Source organism: Artemia franciscana, chromosome 7 (assembly GCF_032884065.1).
Source record: "Artemia franciscana chromosome 7, ASM3288406v1, whole genome shotgun sequence".
In the NCBI taxonomy this organism is placed as follows: Eukaryota; Metazoa; Arthropoda; class Branchiopoda; order Anostraca; family Artemiidae; genus Artemia; species Artemia franciscana.
In genome coordinates, this window is record NC_088869.1 from 45,317,500 (window position 1) to 45,340,222 (window position 22,723).

Genomic DNA, 22,723 nt, shown 5'->3' on the forward strand with positions numbered 1-22,723 from the left:
ATACATTTTTGATGAGCATAAAGGTCAGACTTATGTGAAATGCTATGTATGGTTAGTTTTAAGTGCAAAATTTCGTAAATTTGTACTGCTGCTTCATAAATAAATAATATAAATGGTATATATTAATCACTAATTTAGGAAAACAGTCTTCCTTTTCTCCTTCTGTCTCTCTTTTTTTTTTTTTTTTTTTTTGTGTTTTTTCTGTTGCATTGGTGATTTCTCTTTTCATGATATTATTCCAGGTTGGATCCAGTGCTGGTGGAGAAATTTTTTTTTTAGTTTTCTCCCCGACAGACCTTTACCCTGGTCCAGGTTTTTAACCTGATATTGTTAATTATTGGTGAGATGGCCCTTATGCAAATTTCATGTTCTTTCATGTTTTTGTTTATGTATTTATTGACCTATTGACCTATTGACCTTGGCATGTTTTTTGGACTTTGATTGTTGGATTTTGATTTGGATGTTGGTTTGTTTTGGATTTATTTTCAATAACTTTTTATGCAACAAAACACAAATATTAGCCTCGGAACTCGGAACGATTTTTTGAAAGTTAGTAAGTGTAAAAGTCGTTGTTTTCTTTGCCAAGATCATTTTGTCCCACGGACTTCTGTTAAAAGTACATTGTATGATAAAAATTTTGCATGCAAGCTACGTGGTAATGTTAATTGTAGAACAACAAATGTAATTTACCTATTAGAATGTAATAAATTCTGCCTACAATATGTGGGGGAAACAACTAATAATATATATAAAATATTTTCTGGACATAAGACAACAGTTAATAATGAAAACACTAATAACTATCTAGTTCAACATTGTAGTAATGGTAAATGTTCCATATCAGATATAACTGTCACAATTTTAGAAAATTTAGAATTAGTTTATTTAAATAAAGAAGAGAAGAATAATAGACTACGTAAACAGGAAGATCTTGGTACAGCTTATCCTTTTGGGCTAAATGATCGTGTAGCAAAATATAGTGACATGTCTCATGTTGTTGTTAAATGTATTGATGGTTTTATGGACCATCCTTCTTTTACTTGTCCTACTAAACGTAAAAAACGATCGAGAGGACATAGGAAAAATAATAGAAAAAATGAATCAGATGTACATATGCTTTCTATAGATCTATGCCAGTTACTTGAATCCAGGGGTATGATTTCTGTAATAAAATGTATAAATAATTTATCCAAGAGGAATTTAATCAAACTTTTTTGGATTGTTAAGAATAATACAGCTCTTGATTATAATTTTAAAGTAATATGTGATACAATTTGCATTCTAACTAAAACGAAATTTATTTCAAAAAAGAAAAAGTTCGATAAGATTAGTAATAAGGATAACAGATTATATTTACTTATTAATTTTACTTGTAAGCAGATTGAAGATATTAATTTACCAGAAATTTTAAATCAGCGGCATGTGAAACAGGCCCTTCCTAGTAATTTGAATTATAATGATAGTCCAGTTTTAACTTATAAATTGTCAAAAACTATTGGGCAAATTATTTTTAATTATAATTTAATACTAAAAATTCTAGATAGTGATATAAATTGGAAACCGGTTTGTAATTGTAAGCAACTTGGCCCATTTGTAAATCCTACTTACAAACATGTTATAACAGGGGACTTGTCAATAATAAAGCAAGATGATCTTCAAATTATAATGAATAAAGGGGCTAATTTCCGTCTTTCTCATCATCTGAAACCATCGAGTGTTCTTGATGGCTTGGAAAATGATTTTGATTTATTTATTGATAAGTGGTGTAAGAAAGAGAATAAAAATAAAGAGAGTTTTCAAAGTTGGAAGAATTTAATTATTAGTAGAATAAGAAATAAAATATATTCTAACTTAAAAAATAGTAACACTAAATCATTATTTTATAATGCGAAGATTAAACAAGCAATTGCAAATCTAAAGAATGAATTTGTAATTGTGCCAGTGGATAAAGCTAATAATAATTTTGCCATAATTTGTCAGAAGCTGTATTGTGATATCTTAAAAAGGGAGTTATGCACAACTAATGTTTACGAAAAGGTAAATATAGAGGATGAGAATTTAATTGAAAAGACTGAAGAAATACTTTTTAAAAATTTTAATATTAAAATAAATGACAATGATAAAAAGTTCCCTTTCCTATATTGGACTGTAAAATTTCATAAGAATCCCCCTAAACCACGGTTTATTGCTGGAGCAGCTAAATGTCCAACCCGCATTGCTGCTACTGACCTCTCTTTAATTTTAAAGGAAATTGTAAATAAACTTAAAATCTATTGTTCTGGTATTAAAAATTTTTCGAATTTTAATCCATATTGGAGTGTTAATAATTCCCTGCAGGTGATAGATTCTTTAAGAATGGTTTCAGCTAAAAGAATTGAATCTTTCGATTTTGCGACAATGTATACTAATTTATCACTTAATGTAGTGTTTGATAATTTAAAAACTGTTATCAAGAAATCTTTCCTCTTATCAAGTAAAAGATTCTTAAAAATAGACATTTATAATAAAAAAGCTATATGGACAAATTGCTTTAATACTACAGTTTACTTGAGATGTTACAGCTTGGATATGATTTTTGAGTTATTGGAATTTGTTTTATACAATACTTATATAAGATTTGGGGGTGATTTGTACAAGCAAATTGTGGGAATTCCCATGGGGGGGGGAATGCCAGCCCATTTATAGCTGACTTGTTTTTAAGTCACCTAGAATATAAATATATATTGGATAAGAATAATCCAATTCATTTAAAACATGCTTTGTCAAATAATAAAAGATATTTAGATGATATTTTGGTCTTAAATTGTATGGATTTCATTGATATTTCTAAAAATATATATCCATCAGAGCTTATTCTTGAGCCTAGTCATGGCGCTGGTTATGAAGATCATTTCTTAGATTTAAATATTAATATTTGTGATAATAATAAATTAAGTTTTAAAATGCATAATAAAACGGATGATTTTGATTTTGAAGTGATTAGTTTCCCATTCCCTGAAAGTAATATACACTCAAATATCACATATTCAGCGTTTTTCTCACAATTACTTCGTTATGCAAGGATTTGTAGTAATTATATTGATTTTAAAAATTGATGTAAAATCTTAAGCCAAAAATTGATATCAAGAGGTTTTTCTGCAAATAAATTAACTTGGCAATTTAAAAAAATTAGTTTTCATTATAACGAACTTTTAAATAAATATCAAAAGAATTATCTAGAAATACTTAAAGAAATTTTCAACTAATTTCGGAGGTTCGAGAAATGTTGTCGCAGTACCATTTATTTTGAATTGTGTTTCTAATTGAGCGGATTTTCTTAAAAATTAGCCACACGGTAAAGATGAATTCTATAATTGTTTAGTTCATTCAGGTTTTTTGCAATGTGTTAATATTTGTGATTTGGTAAAATTTATAATATTTAGTTTACCTATTGTTTTTGGTTTTGGTTGTTTTGGTTTTACTTGGTTGTTTTACATTTGCTGGTTTTTTTTCTTTCATAGGCATGTATTTTGGGGGTGATACCTGACGCGGGGATGCCATGGATATTCTGTGGTAGCCACAACACTGTGCTGGGTAGAGAATTTAGAGTGGCGAAACCCTATATAGGCCAGTGTATTCTCCTGATGAGCCCTTATGTTGGGTGTTGCCTCTGAATTATTTGTCAATATTATTTTTTCTATTGTTTTGTAAATGACGACTTATACTTATTGACGACATGACTGCCTGTCCATGGATTATTCTTTATGGTTGATTGTGTGTGGCTATGCTGTTTGACCTATGTGATTGTATGGATGAGTAGGGTTAAGGCCTCATTCAAGTGCTGGTCTATATTAATCACTAATTTAGGAAAACAGTCTTCCTTTTCTCCTTCTGTCACTCTTTTTTTTTTCTTTTTTTTTGTGTTTGTGCTGTTGCATTGGTGATTTCTCTTTTCATGATATATATATATATATATATATATTATGAGATTATAAGTGATGTAACAGAAAAGTAAAGGAGAAAAAGAATGGATGTAACATTCTCGTACAAAAACCCTAAAACTCTACAAAACACATGGTAAATTGCAATAACCAAATGTGGCTTGGTAAAAAATATATAGGAGGATTGTAATAGTTATTTTTGTTTCCTTATTGTATTTACTATGAAATATTCAAATTTTGTTTATTAATATTTACTAATATTTGCAAATTTCAAAGCTGCCACTCAAAGGGTATTGGCCTAACTAAATTGCATAATTTCACAAAAGGCGGTACTGAGAAGGTTACAATTTCGCTGAAAACTACAGTATCAAGCCCAATGTGTTGTTCAACCCCTTATTAAAAACTAAAAAATCCCATTGTACTCTAAGTTATGGTGCCAAAAGCCAAAGAATATGTGGTATTAGTTAAAAACTTCTTCCAAAAACTTTGAGAGGGTTGAATTTTCAGACGTTCTGGGAACGGCTGCCAAGGGAATTATAGGTCTCCCAAGGGAATTATAGGTCTCCTAGTATTACAGAAATGGGTTTACTTTGAATAAAAGACTTCATTCATGTAATTACCTACACTAAGCCAGAATAAGTTAGGGATGGCTAGAATACCTAAAATCAATGTTCTCGTGATGAACCTTGCTAGATCTAGACATAAGAACGTATATTATCATTTTTAACATAACGATCTCTCTTCCTCTAAAAATGTTTGTTGTTAAAGGGCGTACCTTTCTCAAGGGTGATTTTTGTTTTCAAAGCATTTTTATGAACAGATCATGTTTCTGTATAACGAGCGGAAGGAGGCATTATCAAACAGTTCGTGGTAACGAACTGTATAGTAAGGAGCGACCCGGCTCAATAGTAACCAAAACTCTAAAAAATTGAATTTTGATATCAATAGCTACATCAAAAGGATCGCATTTTAATGCTGATTTTAAATATATAAGTTTCATCAAGTTTAGTCTTACCCATCAAAAGTTAAGAGCCTGAGAAAATTTGCCTTATTTAGGAAAATAGGGGGAAACACCCCCTAAAAGTCGTAGGATCTTAACGAAAATGACACCATCAGATTCAGCGTATCAGAGAACCCTACTGTAGAAGTTTCAAGCTCCTATCTACAAAAATGTGGAATTTTGTATTTTTTGCCAGAAGACAAATCACGGGTGCGTGTTTATTTGTTTGTTTTTTTGTTGTTTTTTTTTCCCAGGGGTCATCGTATCGACCAAGTGGTCCTAGAATGTCGCAAGAGGGCTCATTCTAACGGAAATGAAAAGTTCTAGTGCCCTTTTTAAGTGACCAAAAAAATTGGAGGGCATCTAGGCCCCCTCCCACGCTCATTTTTTTCCCAAAGTCAACAGATCAAAATTTTGAGATAGCCATTTTGTTCAACATAGTCGAAAACTATAATAACTATGTCTTTGGGGATGACTTACTCCCCCACAATCCCTGGGGGAGGGGCTGCGAGTTACAAATTTTGACCAGTGTTTACATATAGTAATGGTTATTGGGAAGTGTACAGACGTTTTCAGGGGGATTTTATTTTGTTTGGGGGTGGGGCTGAGGAGAGGGGGCTATGTTGGAGGATCTTTCCTTGGAGGAATCTGTCATGGGGGAAGAAAAATTCAATGAAAAGGGAGCAGGATTCTCTAGCATTACTATAAGAAAACAATGAAAAATAAACATGAAAACGTTTTTTCAAATGAAAGGAAGAAGTAGCATTGAAACTTAAAACGAACAGAGATTATTACGCATATGAGGGGTTCTAAAAATACTTTAGCATAAAGAGCGAGGTATTTAGGAGGAGATAAATACCTTGCTCTTTATGCTAAAGTATTTTTAGTAATTTCAACTATTTATTCTACGGCCTTTCTGATTCAGGGGTCATTCTTAAAGAATTGGGACAAAACTTACGATTTAGTGTAAAGAGCGAGGTATTAACGAGGGTACAAACCCCCTAGTATACATAATAAAAATATAAGGCTATGAAAGTTTGTTACGTAAGTTAATTCTTAAGTTACGCATATTTTTTACTAATAAAAACGTTCGTTAAAATTAAAAGTTCTAGTTGCCTTTTTAAGTAACCGAAAAATTACAGGGCAACTAGGCCTCCTTCCTCACCCCTTATTTCTCAAAATCGTCTGATCAAAACTAAGAGAAAGCCATTTAGTCAAAAAACGAATAAATATGCAAATTTCATTTTAATAATTTATGTGCGGAGAGCCAAAACCAAACATGCATTAATTCAAAAACGTTCAGAAATTAAATAAAAAAAAACTAATTTTTTTAGCTGAAAGTAAGGAGCGACATTAAAACTTAAAACGAACAGAAATTACTCCGTATATGAAATGGGTTGTCCCCTCTGCAATCCCTCGCTCTTTACGCTAAAGTTTGACATTTTGCCACAATTCGACTTTTTAAAACAATTAAAAGCTTTAGCGTAAAGAGCGAGGGATTGCGGAGGGGACAACCCATTTCATATACGGAGTAATTTCTGTTCGTTAAAAGTTTTAATGTCGCTCCTTACTTTCAGCTAAAAAAATTAGTTTTTTTTTATTTAATCTCACCAAATTAAGGATAGACTTGAACATGACATTAAAATGGACATCATTTAAATATGTTTTTTTTCCAATTAAAGTAAAGAATGACGTTAAAACTTAAAATAAAAGATAGTATGCATAAGTAATAAAATGAAACGCAGAAGAGAGAGGCCATCAGCCTAAACCCCCCACTCTTTATGCTAAAGCTCAGGTTATGATGTATTTTGAGAGTAGATAATTATTTTAATGTATTGAAAACTAAGGGTAACGGTGGCAGCTCCCCTCATATGCAGAATAATTTCTGCTTGGCCTTAATTTAAGACAGCTTTTAAATATTTTTATTTTATTATTAAACAAAATACATTTTATTTAAAAATAAATACATATTTTATATATTTTATTTTATTATCAACTTTTATTATTAGGATTTTTATATATTTTATGCAATCACACTCATAAAGCCGAAATCATCAGAAGAAAACATGTTCAAATTGGTTAACATTTCCTCATAAGAGCAAATAAAAAGAAGATACATGCAATACTCTCCAGGCAACAAAATGATATTAAAATTAATGCCCACAATGGGCTATAATAATGTATATACATAAATTAGCAGAATTTTCCACAATACCCCACAAAACAGAAATATTTAACTATATCTCTGTGTAACGTTTCTAACAATCTGAAGATTTAATTAATTCGATTTAAAAAGATTTGACATAGAATTTTCTGATTGGCTGAAAAATTGTACAAAGATTTATAAATGTATAAGTTTAGTTCACTAGCTACTTCGTATTATCCATTATTAGTGGGGTTTCCCTCATTCTAACGGAAATCAGATTGTTAGCTTCCCCATTCAGTTCCGATTCCACAATAGGATTATCAATCGATATCAAATTTTCGAAATCTTCAGAAAACAATTTGGGTCATTAGGACTATTGAACTAGGAAGAGAAAAATGCCTGGTTATCAATTACAGCTAATTATATTGGAACGATTAACTTAAATTTAGGTTAACTTCAATACTATATTTAGCATGACTGTACAAAATCAACTCAAACTATGTACAGTCACATCAAGCGATAAAAAAAAAGACCATTGTTTTTTGCTTTGCTATTTTCTTTTAGCTGATGGTGTAAATTAAGTGGGCGTTGTTCCTAAATTAAAGGATTAATTAGATTAATTAGATAAATTAATTAATTAGATTAATTTGATTAATTAGATTAATTAGACACTGTTTCCGTGTCTCTGTTTCAATGTTTCTGTTTTCTGCTTTATAATCTATAAGAAGGTCTCCATTATAGTCTGACTTCTTAAAAAAAAAAAAAAAAAAAATCAAGGGTATAAACTCCGTTTTGAAAATTCTCCAAGGCTAAATTGAGGATCACATTAGGGAGTGTATGACTATACGGCTGTAATTATCAAGATCGAACAATGGAACATCATAACCTGTGCAACTCACAATGTTTTTTCCAGGCTTGCTATTCGCTATATACGGCATCTCCAATCGATGTTAGAAGAAAGTGCAGAGTGTTTTGATGGTCATCAGCAGCAGTACTACCACAAAATGCCCATATATGGCCAAGGAAAAATAGGAACGATATATCCTGCTTTTTCAGCGTTTAGCCGTAGCAGAGAAGAAATAGAAATGAACTATGGTAATCGTGAAAATCACTGAAGGAATTTCGTGTCTTCTATATGTTGTTTATTTTGGCTATGAGTGTGAACTGTGGTCGCAATGTTTCTAGTTTTTAATTAGTTTTTTATTGCTGTTTATCTAGAGGACATTTCTGAATCAATTTTTTTTAAATTATTTTGAGACGTTTTTGTTAAATTTCAGTTTGGTTTCTACCAAAGATCTGGGTCCTCTTTTTAAAGATTTCCACTTTTTACGATTACCAAGGATATTAAAAAAAAAAACATTGTTTGGCCCTGGTTCTATCATAGGTCTATTCACACATAAAAACCGGGATTGTCTAAGCTTTTTTCTTTCGTTGCAATTATAAAGATTTTGTCGTTGCGTAAATTCTCTCCTTTGACGCCACATGGATCAAACAGTTCGTGGTAACGAACTGTAGTAAGGAGCGACCCGGCTCAATAGTAAACGAAATTCTAAAAAACGGAATTTCGATGCTAAAAGATATATCAAAAGAATTGGATTTTTATTCTGATTTTAAATATATAAGTTTCATCAAATTTAGTCTTTTTCATCAAAAGTTACGAGCCTGAGAAAATTTGCCTTATTTTGGAAAATAGGGGGAAACACCCTCTAAAAGTCATAGGATCTTAACGAAAATCACACCATCGCATTCAGCGTATCAGAAAACCCTATAGAAAAAATTTCAAGGTCCAATCTACAAAAATGTGGGATTTCGTATTTTTTGCCAGAAGACAAATCACGGGTGCGTGTTTATTTGTTTGTTTGTTTGTTTTTTGTTTTTTCCCCAGGGGTCATCGTATCGACCAAGTGGTCCTAGAGTGTTGCAAGAGGGCTCATTCTAACGGAAATGAAAAGTTCTAGTGCCCTTTTTAAGTGACCAAAAAAATTGGAGGGCACCTAGCACCCCTCCCATGCTCATTTTTTCCCCAAAGTCAACAGATCAAAATTTTGAGATAGCCATTTTGTTCCGCATAGTCGAAAACCATAATAACTATGTCTTCGGGGATGACTTACCCCCCCCCCCCACAGTCCCTGGGGGAGGGGCTGCAAGTTACAAACTTTGACCAATGTTTACATACAGTAATGGTTATTGGGAAGTGTACCGACATTTTCAGGGGAATTGTTTTGGTTTGGGTATGGGGTTCAGGGGAGGGGGCTATATGGGAGGATCTTTCCTTGGAGGAATATTTCATGGGGGAAGAGAAATTCAATGAAAAGGGCGCAGGATTTTCTAGCATTACTATTAAAAAATTAATGAAAAAAGTTTTTTCAATTGAAAGTAAGGAGAAGCATTAAAACATAAAACAAACAAAGATTATTACGCATATAAGGGGTTCTAAAAATACTTTAGCATAAAGAGCGAGGTACTTAGGGAAGATAAATACTTCGCTCTTTATGCTAAATTATTTTTAGTAATTTCAACTATTTATTCTACGGCCTTTCTGATTCAGGGGTTATTCTTAAAGAATTGGGACAAAACTTAAGATTTAGTGTGAAGAGCGAGGTATTAATGAGGGGACAAACCCCCTCATATATATAATCAATAATATAAGAATATAAAAGTTTGTTACATAAGTTAATTCTTAAGTTACGTAGTTTGTTTACGAATAAAAACGTTCGTTAAAAATTAAAAGTTCTAGTTGCCTTCTTAAGTAACCGAAAAATTGGAGGGCAACTAGGCCTCCTTCCCCACCCCTCATTTCTCAAAATCGTCTGATCAAAACTGAGAGAAAGCCACTTAGCCAAAAAAATTAATATGCAAATTTCATTTTAATAATTTATGTATGGAGAGCCAAAATCAGACATGCATCAATTCAAAAACTTTCAGAAATTAAATAAAAAAAACAAGTTTTTTGAAATGAAAGTAAGGAGCGACATTAAAACTTAAAACGAATAGAAATTACTCCGTATATGAAAGGGGCTTTTCCTCCTCGGCACCCCGCTCCTTGCGCTAAAGTTTGATTCTTTCTCGCAACTCTACTTTTTAAAACAATAAAAAGCTTTAGCGTAAAGAGCGGGGTGTCGAGGAGGAAAAGCCCCTTTCATATACGGAATAATTTCTGTTCGTTTTAAGTTTTAATGTCGCTCCTTACTTTCATTTCAGAAAAACTTGTTTTTTTTTATTTAATCGTGAAAAGAAACAAGCAAAAACTTTCCTTAACCTGACCAACATGCCAAACCGACCAGGAATAGCGCCCAATTTATCTGCATCCTATCGTCGAGCGAAACAACAGTCACTGTTTCATTCAATAGCACTATTTGATTTGAACAAATATAGTCCAGTAGGAATAAGTAAAGTAAGCAATAAAAGTGGTATTGTCGAAGTCATAGAAAATAAATTTCTATTGATATGCTATTAGTCAACTAAAAGGATAAAAATAACAGAATAGGATAGCCTATTTAAACTTTTAAAAAGATGTTTTTGTAGGTATATCAATTAACTGATAATATTGAAGCGAAAAACATCTATATTAATGCAGAATTTAAATCTATGGCAATTTTTTTATTAAATCAAACCGGAGAGTCTTAGTTTTTAAAGCTCTAAGAAGATATATTTTTTTTCACTCATTTTCTGCTGATTTTCTACACACGACTCTTATTTTCAAACTTCCCATCCCCTAGGCGTAGGACTGTGTAACTGCTTGGAAGTCTCTTTCATTAAAACTGAGTTCCTGAGCTTTCCTAAGTTTTAAGACGTATACGGTTGTGTAAGTTACCCAATTTAAATAAACAGATTTCATTTTTAGTGTCATTGGTACTGTAAGGATTTGGCAATATTATTTTCACTTTGAACAAACCATACTTGAATACTTGCAGAGTTGAAGTAATTTATCGTTACTATTCAAAATAGCCCGAGTGACAAAGTTCATTATGGTGTCATTCTTCTCTGTAGAAAATATAAGAAGTATGGTTATGCGAACAGGTGTATCAATTATTATAAACAAAAAGTACAACAATAGGGAAATTTATAAGACGGTGGAATACAACTTTAAATGAATATTTCGACGCCACATCCGAGGACGTCCTTAGCAAAACAAAGGAAAAAATAATATAAAATAGCTCACATCAAATATAATCTTTAAAACTAAAGTATTTTCAAAACAGTCTTAGCATCATTACTTGCGTAAACTTCAACCAGGACTCCCTCAAGGTTGAACTTCCCTTAAGTAATGATGCTAAGGCTGTTTTCAAAATATTTTAGTTTTAAAGATTATATTTTAAAGTGAGTTTTTTTTCTATTCATTTTTTTTATTTATTTTGCCAAGGACGGCCCTTGGATATGGGGTCGAAATATTCATTTGGTGTTACGTCCCATTGTCTTATGAATTTTTCGATTGTTCTAGTAGCTGTTTATGGTGGAAAGGCAGTGTGGTCTTCGTCGTTATTTATTGTATTAATTAATTTTGAAGTGATTTTACCAAATATTTCATGGTAAACAGTGTAACTAAATTTCAGCACGTACCAATAACAGCCAAAAGTATCAACATTCTGAAACAATAAAATCTCTACAGCATGCCTAAGAAATAAATCAAATTTCCCCAGTGGTCCCGAATGCATAATGCTCATTAGGTCTATACTTACTAATCGAAAATTATTAAACTTTCAATCTGTGCCCTAATCCAGCAAAAAGGGGACAAACCCCCTGAAAAACCCACTCAATCATATGCAGTGTGTCCTAATTCCTATGCCGCATTTTCAAGTTCCTGAGAACGGAAACACAATATATGTTGCATTTCAAACAATTTATTTTAATGAACTGTAAGTAAGGAGCGACATGGCTCAATAGTAACCGAAACTCTAAAAAACAGAGTTTTGATAAAGATAGATACATTAATGAATAGACACATTAACTGAACTTCCATGTTGATTAAAAAGATATAAATTTCATTAAGTTTAATGTTGCCCATCAAAAGTTACGGGCCTGGAAAAATCTGCCTGTTTTTGAAAAAAGGGGAGAAGCAGCCCCGAAACGTCAAGTAATATTATTCGAAATCATATCATAAGATTTTCAAGCTCCTATATACAAATATGAAATTTTGTACGTTTTTCCAGAAGAAAGATTACGAATACGTACTTATATTTTTTCATTATTTTTTTCCCAGGAGTGATCCAATCAAACCAGTGATGATGCAACAACCTGATAAAATGATTACAGTCATTTTTCAATGAAATTAAAGTCTTCTTCAAATGATCATGGTTGTAGCGGTATCTGCAGCCTAGTAAAGAGCAGACAACAGCCCATAGTAACCAAAAGTTAAAAAATGTGCTTAGAACTGATCTGTCTCCCGATTTTTTTTTGTCCATGGTTAACAGTTTATCAGAGCATCATAAGAAGATGCATAGTGGCTCACTCGAAAGCTATTTCTCATATCCATATGCCTTTTATAAGTTCTACCATCTGCAAGTGCCATATGGCATAAAATTGCATTATTGTGCCATTTCTCAAAGGGTGGGGCCATCGGGCTACCAAAACATCTTAAACGCATATTTAATAGCTCGTATAAAATCTATTTCTCATACCTAAGTTTTCCCTATGTATTTCACTACCTGCAAGTACAAAATGGCGCTAAAAATGGCCCTATTGGTGCAATGTATCAATTGGAAACCCTGGGGCTACTGGGTTACCAGAAATTCTGAGAGAGATGTCTAATTGCTCATTTGAAAGTCATTGCTTTTATCTACATGCTTTTGATCAGTTATACCAACCATAAGTGCCATATAGCTCTAAAAATGACACTTTCGATGCCACTTCTTAAGCGGAAAAGCTTGGAAGAAGAAAACGGTCCTATTGTAATATTTATGGTCCAAAACCCATAACCGGAGATTTACAATAACGCCTCCCACATACTCTCCCTCCCAGCCTCCATAGTTAGTCTCATTAGTCCATTAGGAGAATTTACTATGAACTCTTTAACACGGTATTGGACATTGAGGCTTGCAAAATGATTTTTAAAATATCGAATGTTCTTAAGAGGAAGAAATTCATATAATAACAAATAACTGAATCTCGAAATTCCAAATGGCTATTGCTTGACGTACCCCCTCCCTTCCTCCTGTTCAAAAAGTTCAGCTTTACCAAATATAATTTAATGCTCTCACTCTTTATAATAGAAATTTTTATTAACTCAATAATTTATAATAGAAAGTTACAAATGTATTTGCTGAATTTGCTCCAGTAAATATGCTTTTGGTGATGACATAATTCTCCATAGTCTTTGAAAAAAAGGGATGTAAGTAACACAATTATGGTCCTAAAAGAACAAAATAAATTGAATTCAATCATCAGCCATAGTTCAGTTACTAGAGCGTTAGAATTTGAATCAGAATGGTAAGAAATTTCTTTGTAAGCTTTTCAGCGAGGACGGAATTGTGCGATGGAATTTTCCATTGGAGGGGAGTATTTTATGTAGTAGAGGGATATTTCCACGGAGGGAACCTGGATTTCCGGGCATTGTTTGAAAACCTATCAGAAATTGTGTTTAAACTGAAAATAAGAAGCAACATTGAAACTTAAAACGAGCAGAAACTCATCCGCATATGAGGGGGCTTGCCTCTTATTTAATACCTTGCTCTTTATACTAAAGTTCAACTTTTATCTCAATCGTTCAAGAATTAGAATAAGCAGTTTTTTCAAAAATTCAAAAAGGCTTCATCGTGAAGATCGAGGTATTGAGGAGGGGGCAACCCCCTCATATACAGAATAATTTCTCCTTGTTTTGATTTGCAATGCTGCTGCCTATTTTCAGTTGAAAAAACTTGCTGTTTTTTATTTAATTTTACGATTAGGTTGGTCACAGATCCGTGCAGACTCGTTGTATTCGGGAGGTAATAGTATCAAACCAGTGGCTCCAGAAAATGGAGAGCGGGTCCAACTCACAGAAAATTGAAACACCTAGTTATCTGTAAAGTCCCAAAGCAGAATTCGCCTCGAATTGTGTCCTACCGAAAATTGTATCTTACCATTTGGCCAAAATGGCAAAAACCAGTGCTAATTTGTACCATAGAAAAAAAAAACCTGTTACTGGACTAGGGCCAAAGTTTTAATTAGTTAGGACTTTAAGATTGTCAGTTGGCTTACAACTATATGAATTCTATGCAAAAAAAAACCTTTTGGCTTCTGATCAAACCAAGAAAAAGTCCCATTTTCCGCAATTTTATGCCACAAATATTTTTTTTTAGCCTGACATGGGTCAAACTTTAAACCTATGCCGTACAAAAATTATACTATATGTGAGATAGCCTGGCGAACCATAAACCCCTTAAAGCTAAAAGTATCACTAAATTACAGCTTTTGACTTTTCGAGAGCATATTCGGTATGTTTAGAAAGTATATCCAATAAACTCAATTGAGATTGAAAATTCTAGTACTCTTTTGAAAAATTTGAATCTTTTGGGAGGCTAATCATCCCATCTACATTGTGTTTTACTCCGTATAGCCCCCATGGTATTTAATAAAAACTTCGAAATAGCCAATAAATTCTGAACAGTGGAAAGATCTTGAAAGTGTGCCTATAGGAGAGACATGACTCGAGATGCTCAAGTACGCGATAAGATTATTGCTTTTAAGACTCCTTCGCTAAGCGAATATTTCCTAAATTTTCCTAAGGCTACACTCTTGAAAGACACGTATACCGTGTCTATTTGTAAAATACACTTGTACAGCGTGTACGTTATATTGTAGATGAAGCATTTTAGAATTAATAAGCAGGAAAACTCGAAAAACAAACTGTCAAAAAGCCATTATCAAATAGAAAGAACAAAGAGAGAACTTTCAAATTATTGGCTTTAGATACCAAATTTTACAGGAAGGTATAGTTTTGAAAGAACGAAATTCTCTTCCCCACAGTAACCTAGTGTGTCATTAGAAGCTGGAAACCCCTATGAAATGTGTCTATAGTATCCTTTGATCGTTCAAACTTAACTCATTATCTCACATTTTTCTGTTTAGAACATTAGACCTCTTTCAGATCAAAATTGTCATTTATAATGGGAAACCGGCACATTACTGTGGCATATTTATTTGTTAGTTTGAACTACGCATGAACTAGTACTTTTCTTTTCAAGTGGGCTTCTCCAATTTTTTTACGACAACTAGCCTGAAAGAATGAAACCAAAAGAGTCCCAGGAAATATGAAAACAGACAAAATTACCTTATATATAAATGGCCCTCAGACCCTCCTCTTCAAGGTAGAGTGTTATTAATGCTCTTCCAGTAGCGTATAATTAACTTTCAGTGGTAACCGCAAGTGTTTTATTGAAAAATTGACTTTCAAAGCATATGAAATCAAAATATCCATTATTGTGAATGAATAAGCTAATCTTTGAAACAGTGGAATACTTTTTTTGATGTCTGTTGCTCTTTTTCAAGGGTATCCATTGTTGAAGCATTGAAAAACAAAGTCAAACGTTAGCACAAAAACAAGCAGTAGAGATGGTGTCAGCCTCCTTCTATATGCATAATTTTGGTTTGTTTTCAGTTTTTATGTCACTCTTTGCTTTTGTTTTGAAAAAGCTGCTGGTTTCTAGGGTAAATTAAGTTCATAACCGGGTACAGCTGCTAAACCCGTAAACCTGCTGATCAGACTACAGTTCATATTTTCTTATGACTTTTGTTATTTAAAGATATACCTGTTTTTCCAATAAAAACAACAGTTAATGCAATAATATGGGAGCTTTTTTCCCTTCACCCCCCATATTTTATCTTAGTCCAAATAGATTCCATGTCAGGCAATCACTAACTCAAAAAAGTTTTTTTTTGGGAAGGGAGGCTATCTGAAATTTAAGATAGGGATCAAGTTTATGAAAGTTATCCTCAGTTTTTAATTAGAAATACTGTCTACTAAGTTGATCCATATTAAAAAAATATTAGATAAGTGCAAATATTGGCGTGGAGTTAAAAAATAGGGAGTGAGGCACCAAATTTAAATGATTATATTTATCATTTTCGGTTTATGCACAATGTCGAATTTCTTCACTTTTCCCCGGGGGTGCTGCCCCCTACTGGTATCCACCCCTAAAACTCAATTTTGCTTCCAAAATTTACCCTTAAAACCACTGAAATGATGATCCCATAGATAATCTTTGATTCTTTAGCCTTCCACCATTCTAATAAATATTAAGAGGGTTCTCCATTTCTTTTTCAGGGGAGAGGATCATTCTCGAAGCATTTTTCTCAAATATTAAACTTCAATGTTAAAAGAGGGGGTTGAAGCAGGGAGTTATAGTTGGTAGTCTGCCTTCACATTTAAGAGAGCTTTGGGTCAAACAGATCATAGTAACGAACTGTAAGTAAAGAGCAATCCTTTTCAGTACAAGTCGAAGCTCTAAGAAGTTTTGGTGACAATGAATGCAATGTCACCAAATCATTCTAATTCAAAATATGCAGAAGTTGTTAATGTTAAAGCTAATCACTACAAGCTTTTACAATATGAGAATTTGCATAATTTTAGAAACAGAAAATAAACTCCCCAAAAAGTTGATGAAATCTTGATTGAAATTATGTACTGAAATTCAACATACATGTACTGAACTGAAATTCAATATGTTCTGAAACTCAACATTAGACAGTCAGAAAGAGAGACCGTCAGTCAGATTGAGCAAGTTTTCAGTCAGTTGAATTTTAGACACGTAGCTTTATAGTTAGTAAGTAAGACGGCACTAGACCCTTAAGGTCCAAAACGACGGTGCTGATCTCCGTTTCAGGGCCCTTAAGCAAGGAAGCGCAATGGGGGGGGGGCCAACCATCCGCAGCTTTATATATTAATTTTATTTCAATTACTTTCCTTGTCGCCCTAAGTACTTTCAAAAACAAAATAGTCTCAAAGAGTCCATTGACTTCCTATATTGTCCATTTTCTTATACTATCTAATTATATAATTTAAAATACAAGATTAGTCTTAGTGTTAAGCACACTCTGGGGGATATCTTAAACACTCCAAACGAGTTATTCTTTGGACCTCAACTTTGACCTTGAACAGTCTTTAAAGACTTTTCTTGACTGTATTTTCTTTTTCTCGTGTAGGTACATTAGCTGGCCCACTCACTCGTTTCCATGAGTGGCAAATAGTATTTTTTTAAGACGGACATCCATTGCGCTTGCTTCTAATCGATCAGGGAAATTGTCCCAGCATTTTCCTTAGAGCCTGGGAATAATTCCTATGTAAAATGTGAAGTGAAAAAGATTTTTCAGTTTTGTACAGTGCCTAATATGCTGCTAATATTTTTATCTGTTGCCTTTGTTGTTACTGGTAGTGAAGAAGCATTAACATCTTACGTTGAACTCCCAGTATGGTCAGCCAAATTGGGCAGTAGCTTGAATTTTAATTTTCGAACCAGCTCACAGAACGGACTTATTTTATATCAAGAAGATACAAGAAATAACAGGTTTTTAGAGCTTAAACTAGTTGAGGGTGTATTAAGGCTTAGATATAGTCTTGGTAATGGATCTCAGTTAGTCCAAGCAGGCCGAAACTTGCACGATAACCGTATATATTCAGTTGAACTGCGAAGGCTTAGCGAGAAATTTTTTCTTATCTATCTAAATACGAGTGCTGTAGGGGATATTCGTGTACCTAGGAACGATCCAAGGGTAAATATATTTCATCATCATCATGGTGCATTATTCTTTGGATCTGTGCCAGGCTGGTATAGAGCCAAAGTTGGACGTCTCGTTTTACCTACAGCAACTTATGAGCCACCCTTTCGAGGCAGCATAAAAGGTGTTGCTTATGAAGATAGCAATGGGATTGTTCAACAGGTGACGGTACTCCCTCTACAGGTAGGTTCAAGTATATCACTAAGTAATTATCAAGTTCCAACAATGTATTAACTTCAATGCGTGACAAACATTTGAATATTGCCATAAACCAGGAGGATGGTGGTGGTTGGAAAATATATCCGTACCGTTTGCGAATGTTGTTGAGGGTAAGTGAAATTTAGGATAACCTTGGATGGGTAGCATCTTTTAATGGATGTTCAGAACTATTAATGCAACATGTCTTGAGCAGCAACGAATGTCCACACAATAACCTCCATCACAATCAAGTCATATTATTTGGGTTCTCATTGCATTTTCATTTTAGGCATATTATGTACATTTTTAGACGTACATGTACATTATGAAGATTTTAAGAAGGACAATTTACTTTTATCTCAATGGACGTATCTCTGATGCACTGCAGAAACGTAGTTTCTATCATTTTTTTTTCCAATTAATAAAAAAATAATATCAAATTATTGTCAACATTTCAGTTTAGCTTCTCTTTTGTGAAGAAAAAGCCCCCCTTTTAAAGGTGCACTTCTTTCTAACAGCAATACTTTGGAAAAATCAAGCAGGAAAAATCATTAGTCAAGCAGGTGCATTTGCTCATTTTCTGGGGATTGACTAAAAAAAGAATCTGAAAAAGAAGTTTTTCAAGGAAAAATTAATTGCTATAATAAACTTGAGACCAGCAAAAATAAATTCCTACGACAGATCCAGCTCAAAACAGCCAAAAATTACTTTTAAAGAATAAGTGAAACCCAAAAACGGAAAAAAAATTAAAGATCAACGATCATAGGAAACATATAGGTAGCAGGTACTAACATAGATGAGTATGTTAATCTTAAAACAAGTCAAAATTAAATTAAGTTTTTAAATCCTAATTGAAACGAACAAAAATTACTACAAACAGGCGTTTTTTAAAGTTGTAAAAGTAACTCTAAAAGTTTAAATCGTGTTGCACCCAATACGTTTTATTGAAAAATATATGTATCTTGATATATGTTTTTCAAAATATCGACGAAAATGAATATAGAATCATTTTTTTAATCTTTTTTGTTATTTTACAATATGATTCATATAATTCTTAGAAACACAGCAATTCAAAATTTATTTCACTGGAGTTTCTATTTTCATTTTTTTAAAGCTGTAAATATAAAAGAAAATATACGTAATATACCTCGTTCAAGCACTTTTCAACATGTCCTGAAAATTTTAACTTAATGCTATCGGCCGTTCCTGAGATTTTACTGATGTTCCCCCTATGATAATCAGCATACATACAGCGTTTTTGACTTTCTTCAACGGCCCCTAATATTCCCTGAAAGTCAAAAGTAAATGTTTACCAGTTGCTAGCAGCCGCAGTCGCAAATTGTCGCAGTCATAAGTAGTTACTGTTGCAGTCACAATCAGCCACATTTGAAGCACCAGTATTAGTAGTAATAACCCTAAAAGTTTCAAGTTAATACCCTCACCGGCACCTAGGATATTGCAGATACGCCTTTCTGATAACTTGGATGCAGATAGTGTCTTATTGTTTAGCTTAATATACTCCTCTACGTTCTCCAAAAATTTCGCCTCGATACCCTTAGTCTTTTCGGATGCACTCAGGATCAAACACCCCCCTCTTTCCCAATGATAAATCCTGTATGTTAAAAAATGATAAGTTGGACAATTTAGAATCCTTGCCCCGGGGGCTGCAGGGGTATGGGATCTGCGGAGGCAGAGCTATTAGACCTTGTCACTATTTTGAATAAAATGGCTTTTTAATAGTTCTATTAACGTAAAGGGGAGCATCTAACAAGCTAAGAGGAGGGGGAGCTGGCTGCTCTCCGTTCCTTTTCAACTTCCCTCTCAACATGATTTTGAACTTCCAACTTAATACATTTAGCCGTCCCTTAGATATTGTTATTGTAGCCTTTAGACAGCCCTCTTGCATATAGTGTGTTTTGGTTATATTTGACATCTTCCTCAACATTTTCTAAGGGTTTTACCTTAATTCCCTTGGCCATTTTGGAGACTCAATATCAAACTTCCCCCTTGTATATAGACAAACGGCAACTTTTGTAACATAAACCACTTGCCCAGGGGCTGTGGGAGGTTTTGTCATCCCTAGCAGCATAGTTATTTGACTTTCCGACTATTTTGAACAAGAGGGCTATTCCAAAATCTTGATCAGGTGGGGATATTGCAGCTAAAAAGGAAATAGGAGGTGAACTGGTTGCTTTCCCACAATGTCTCCCTCAACATGCCCTAAAAGTTTAAATATAATGCCTTCAGCTGTTCTCGAGATATTGCAGTTATGTCTTTTAGAAAAACTGGATCCACGCAAAATCGTTTGATTTAGTTAGACATGTTCCTCGACGTTCTCCGTCGACGTTCACATAACCTTTTCGAACACACTCTGAATCAAACATTACACCTTTTCGCAGCAACTAGTCCTGCAATTAAAATACGGTAATTTTTATAATTTAAAAACTTTGTCCCGGGGGGTTTGGGGGCACTGCATCCCCGAATGCATAGTTACTAGACCCTTTGCTTGTTTTGAACAAAATTACTTTTTCAAAATTTGATGAGTGTTGAGGGGAGGGCATATGTTAGAAGCAAAGAGGGGAAGGTTTGTAGTCCTCCAATCACTTTTCAACATCCCACTAAACATACCCTGTATATTGGGACGGGAAGCCTCGCGGCTACGACTACCATAATGTAAATATAGGTTATGGTAATACCCTATTATGATATAATATGAAAAAAACTTCGTTTTCTTAAAGAGTTAAAGAGGCTGCGTCCCAAAGTCGAACCTTAAAACGTACAGGAATTAGGAGAGGCAGTTGGGGGGCTGCCGCCCCCCAAACCCCCCGCTTTTAAAGACTCTTTTGTACAGGTTTTTTGTTGTGGGGGGGCTGCCGCCCCCCTAACCCCCCGCTCTTGGCTTCGGAAAGGCCCTCTTTTAATTAACAAAAATTGAAATGAATGAATAATAAAATAACTTCGAAAAATGTTAAACACAAGAGGACAGGAGAACCATTGCGCCGAAACTAGTAATTAGTAACAATGGAGTCCCCCCACAAAAAAAACCTGTACAAAAGAGTCTTTAAAAGCGGGGGATTTGGGGGCCGGCAGCCCCCCTACTGCCCCTCTTAATTCCTGTACGTTTTAAGGTTCGACTTTGGGACGCAGCCTCTTTAACTCTTTAAGAAAACGAAGTTTTTTCATATTATTTCTGTACGTTTTTCTACAATCCATGGTGGATGTAATTTAATAATAATTTTCCATGTTTATTTTCTCGCTTTCTGTATCAATAAATTCAAACTGACAAAATTATCTAATTTTGATAATTTTAATAGTTTAGCAGCTTAATTAAAAATTTAGCAGCTAGTGGTTTTTACCCACCCGCCTCCGGTTTATGGGCCCAGCGCGCTTCCGCTGCGCCAAGCTGCTGTTATGCTTGTTATCAAACAAGTTATTACAATAGAAAATTTCACCAACGGCTTCAATTAGGAAATCAATTTAAATGGTTCTTTTAACTTGCTTCCATCAAGCCTTACCCCCGCTTCAGTATAAATTCTTGTGAACATTCCAGTATGTAATTCTGATCACATGTTTCCATGTTTATTTTCTCACTTTCTGTATCAATAAATTCAAACTGACAAAATTACCTAATTTTATAAATTTTAAAAAGTTAGCAGCTAGCGGTTTCGATCCACCGACCTCTGGGTTATGGGCCCAGCACGCTTCGCTGCGCCAAGCTGCTGTTAGTGTAAGAATTTTTCAAACAAGTGTTGTTATTACAAGAGAAAATTTTACCTTCAATGGGGAAATGGGTTTTTCTAAGCTAGAAAATCGGGGGGTTAAGATTTTCCGACGAAAGTTTCCAGGAAAATTACTCGGAGAATTCCGTGTCGAATGAGTCTTCGTACACCCAGATCCAATGTCGGCTGTGACCTGTAGGCGTGGCAGAAAAAAAACAAAAGGAGAATATGAACATTAAGTGGCTATGCGTGGTTTCTGGAAAACAGGGAAGGAGTTATCGGTCAGATTTTCCCCATGAAGGAAAAGTCAGAGGGGGATGAAATTTGGCAGGTTTCTTAGTTGGAGCTCGGGCTACGAAATGCATTCCTCCCCATCCCTCTGCGACCACTGGAACCGAAGATCGCTTAACATTGTCGTGGTTCGCCTCTTTAAAGAGGCACGAGTGTGCCTCCTTGATACCCTGTTCAAGGAAAGACAGCTTACTATTTTCACTACGAACCATGGTGCCAACTGACGACATAGTCTAAGTGCAACAAAAAGAGCCGAAAAAGTCTTTATCTACCTATAAAGTGCAAAAACCCGGGCTTTTGTTGCACAAAAGTGCAACAACAATGAAAGTCTGATCACTAATTTCTGGACCAGAGTTTTTGGAGCCCAGTGACTAAATCAATTCATAAAATATTAAACATCATATATTACAGCATATATTAAACAGATCAGATTTAAATAAATAGGATTAATAACTAGTTTAAAAAACGCAAAATTTACCTTTTTTCTTTTCTTATAAGATCTTTAGTTTCTACCTTTAAAACACCTTCTTGTTTTGATCATCCGAAGTACAATAGTGCTGCCTAAGTAAAGTACGATGTGGATACACTGAATTATTTTTTTTCTTGCTTTTTATTTTTTTTTAAGACCAGTGTCTTTCGTATAGAAGAAGTTGTTGTAGAAACTTTGAAAGGGGCTTATTTGATTTGATTGGAAATTGCAAGTTTTTGTGTCCTTTTTAATAGCGAAAAGTAATTGGAGGGAAACCAGTCCCTTCCA

At 33.9% G+C, this 22,723-nt stretch overlaps 2 protein-coding genes across 3 annotated transcripts in view; both read left to right on the forward strand.

Annotated features, from left to right (window-relative positions):
• LOC136029359 (uncharacterized) overlaps positions 1 to 9,799 on the forward strand; it is a 33,314-nt gene extending 23,515 nt beyond the window's left edge. The window contains exon 4 of one of the 2 annotated variants that reach the window (XM_065707671.1): positions 7,980 to 8,316. In XM_065707671.1, the coding sequence (XP_065563743.1) occupies positions 7,980 to 8,181 (202 nt within the window). In that variant the 3' untranslated portion in view covers positions 8,182 to 8,316. Of the gene's footprint in view, positions 1 to 7,979 lie in introns of both variants that reach the window. The other variant, XM_065707670.1, reaches the window with a different exon arrangement.
• A 7,492-nt stretch (positions 9,800 to 17,291) lies between these two features.
• The window catches only part of LOC136029360 (neurexin 1-like), a 117,684-nt gene continuing 112,252 nt past the window's right edge, over positions 17,292 to 22,723 (forward strand). The window contains exon 1 of the mRNA XM_065707672.1: positions 17,292 to 17,941. Coding sequence (XP_065563744.1) covers positions 17,372 to 17,941 — 570 coding nt within the window. The 5' untranslated portion in view covers positions 17,292 to 17,371. The remainder of the gene's footprint in view (positions 17,942 to 22,723) is intronic.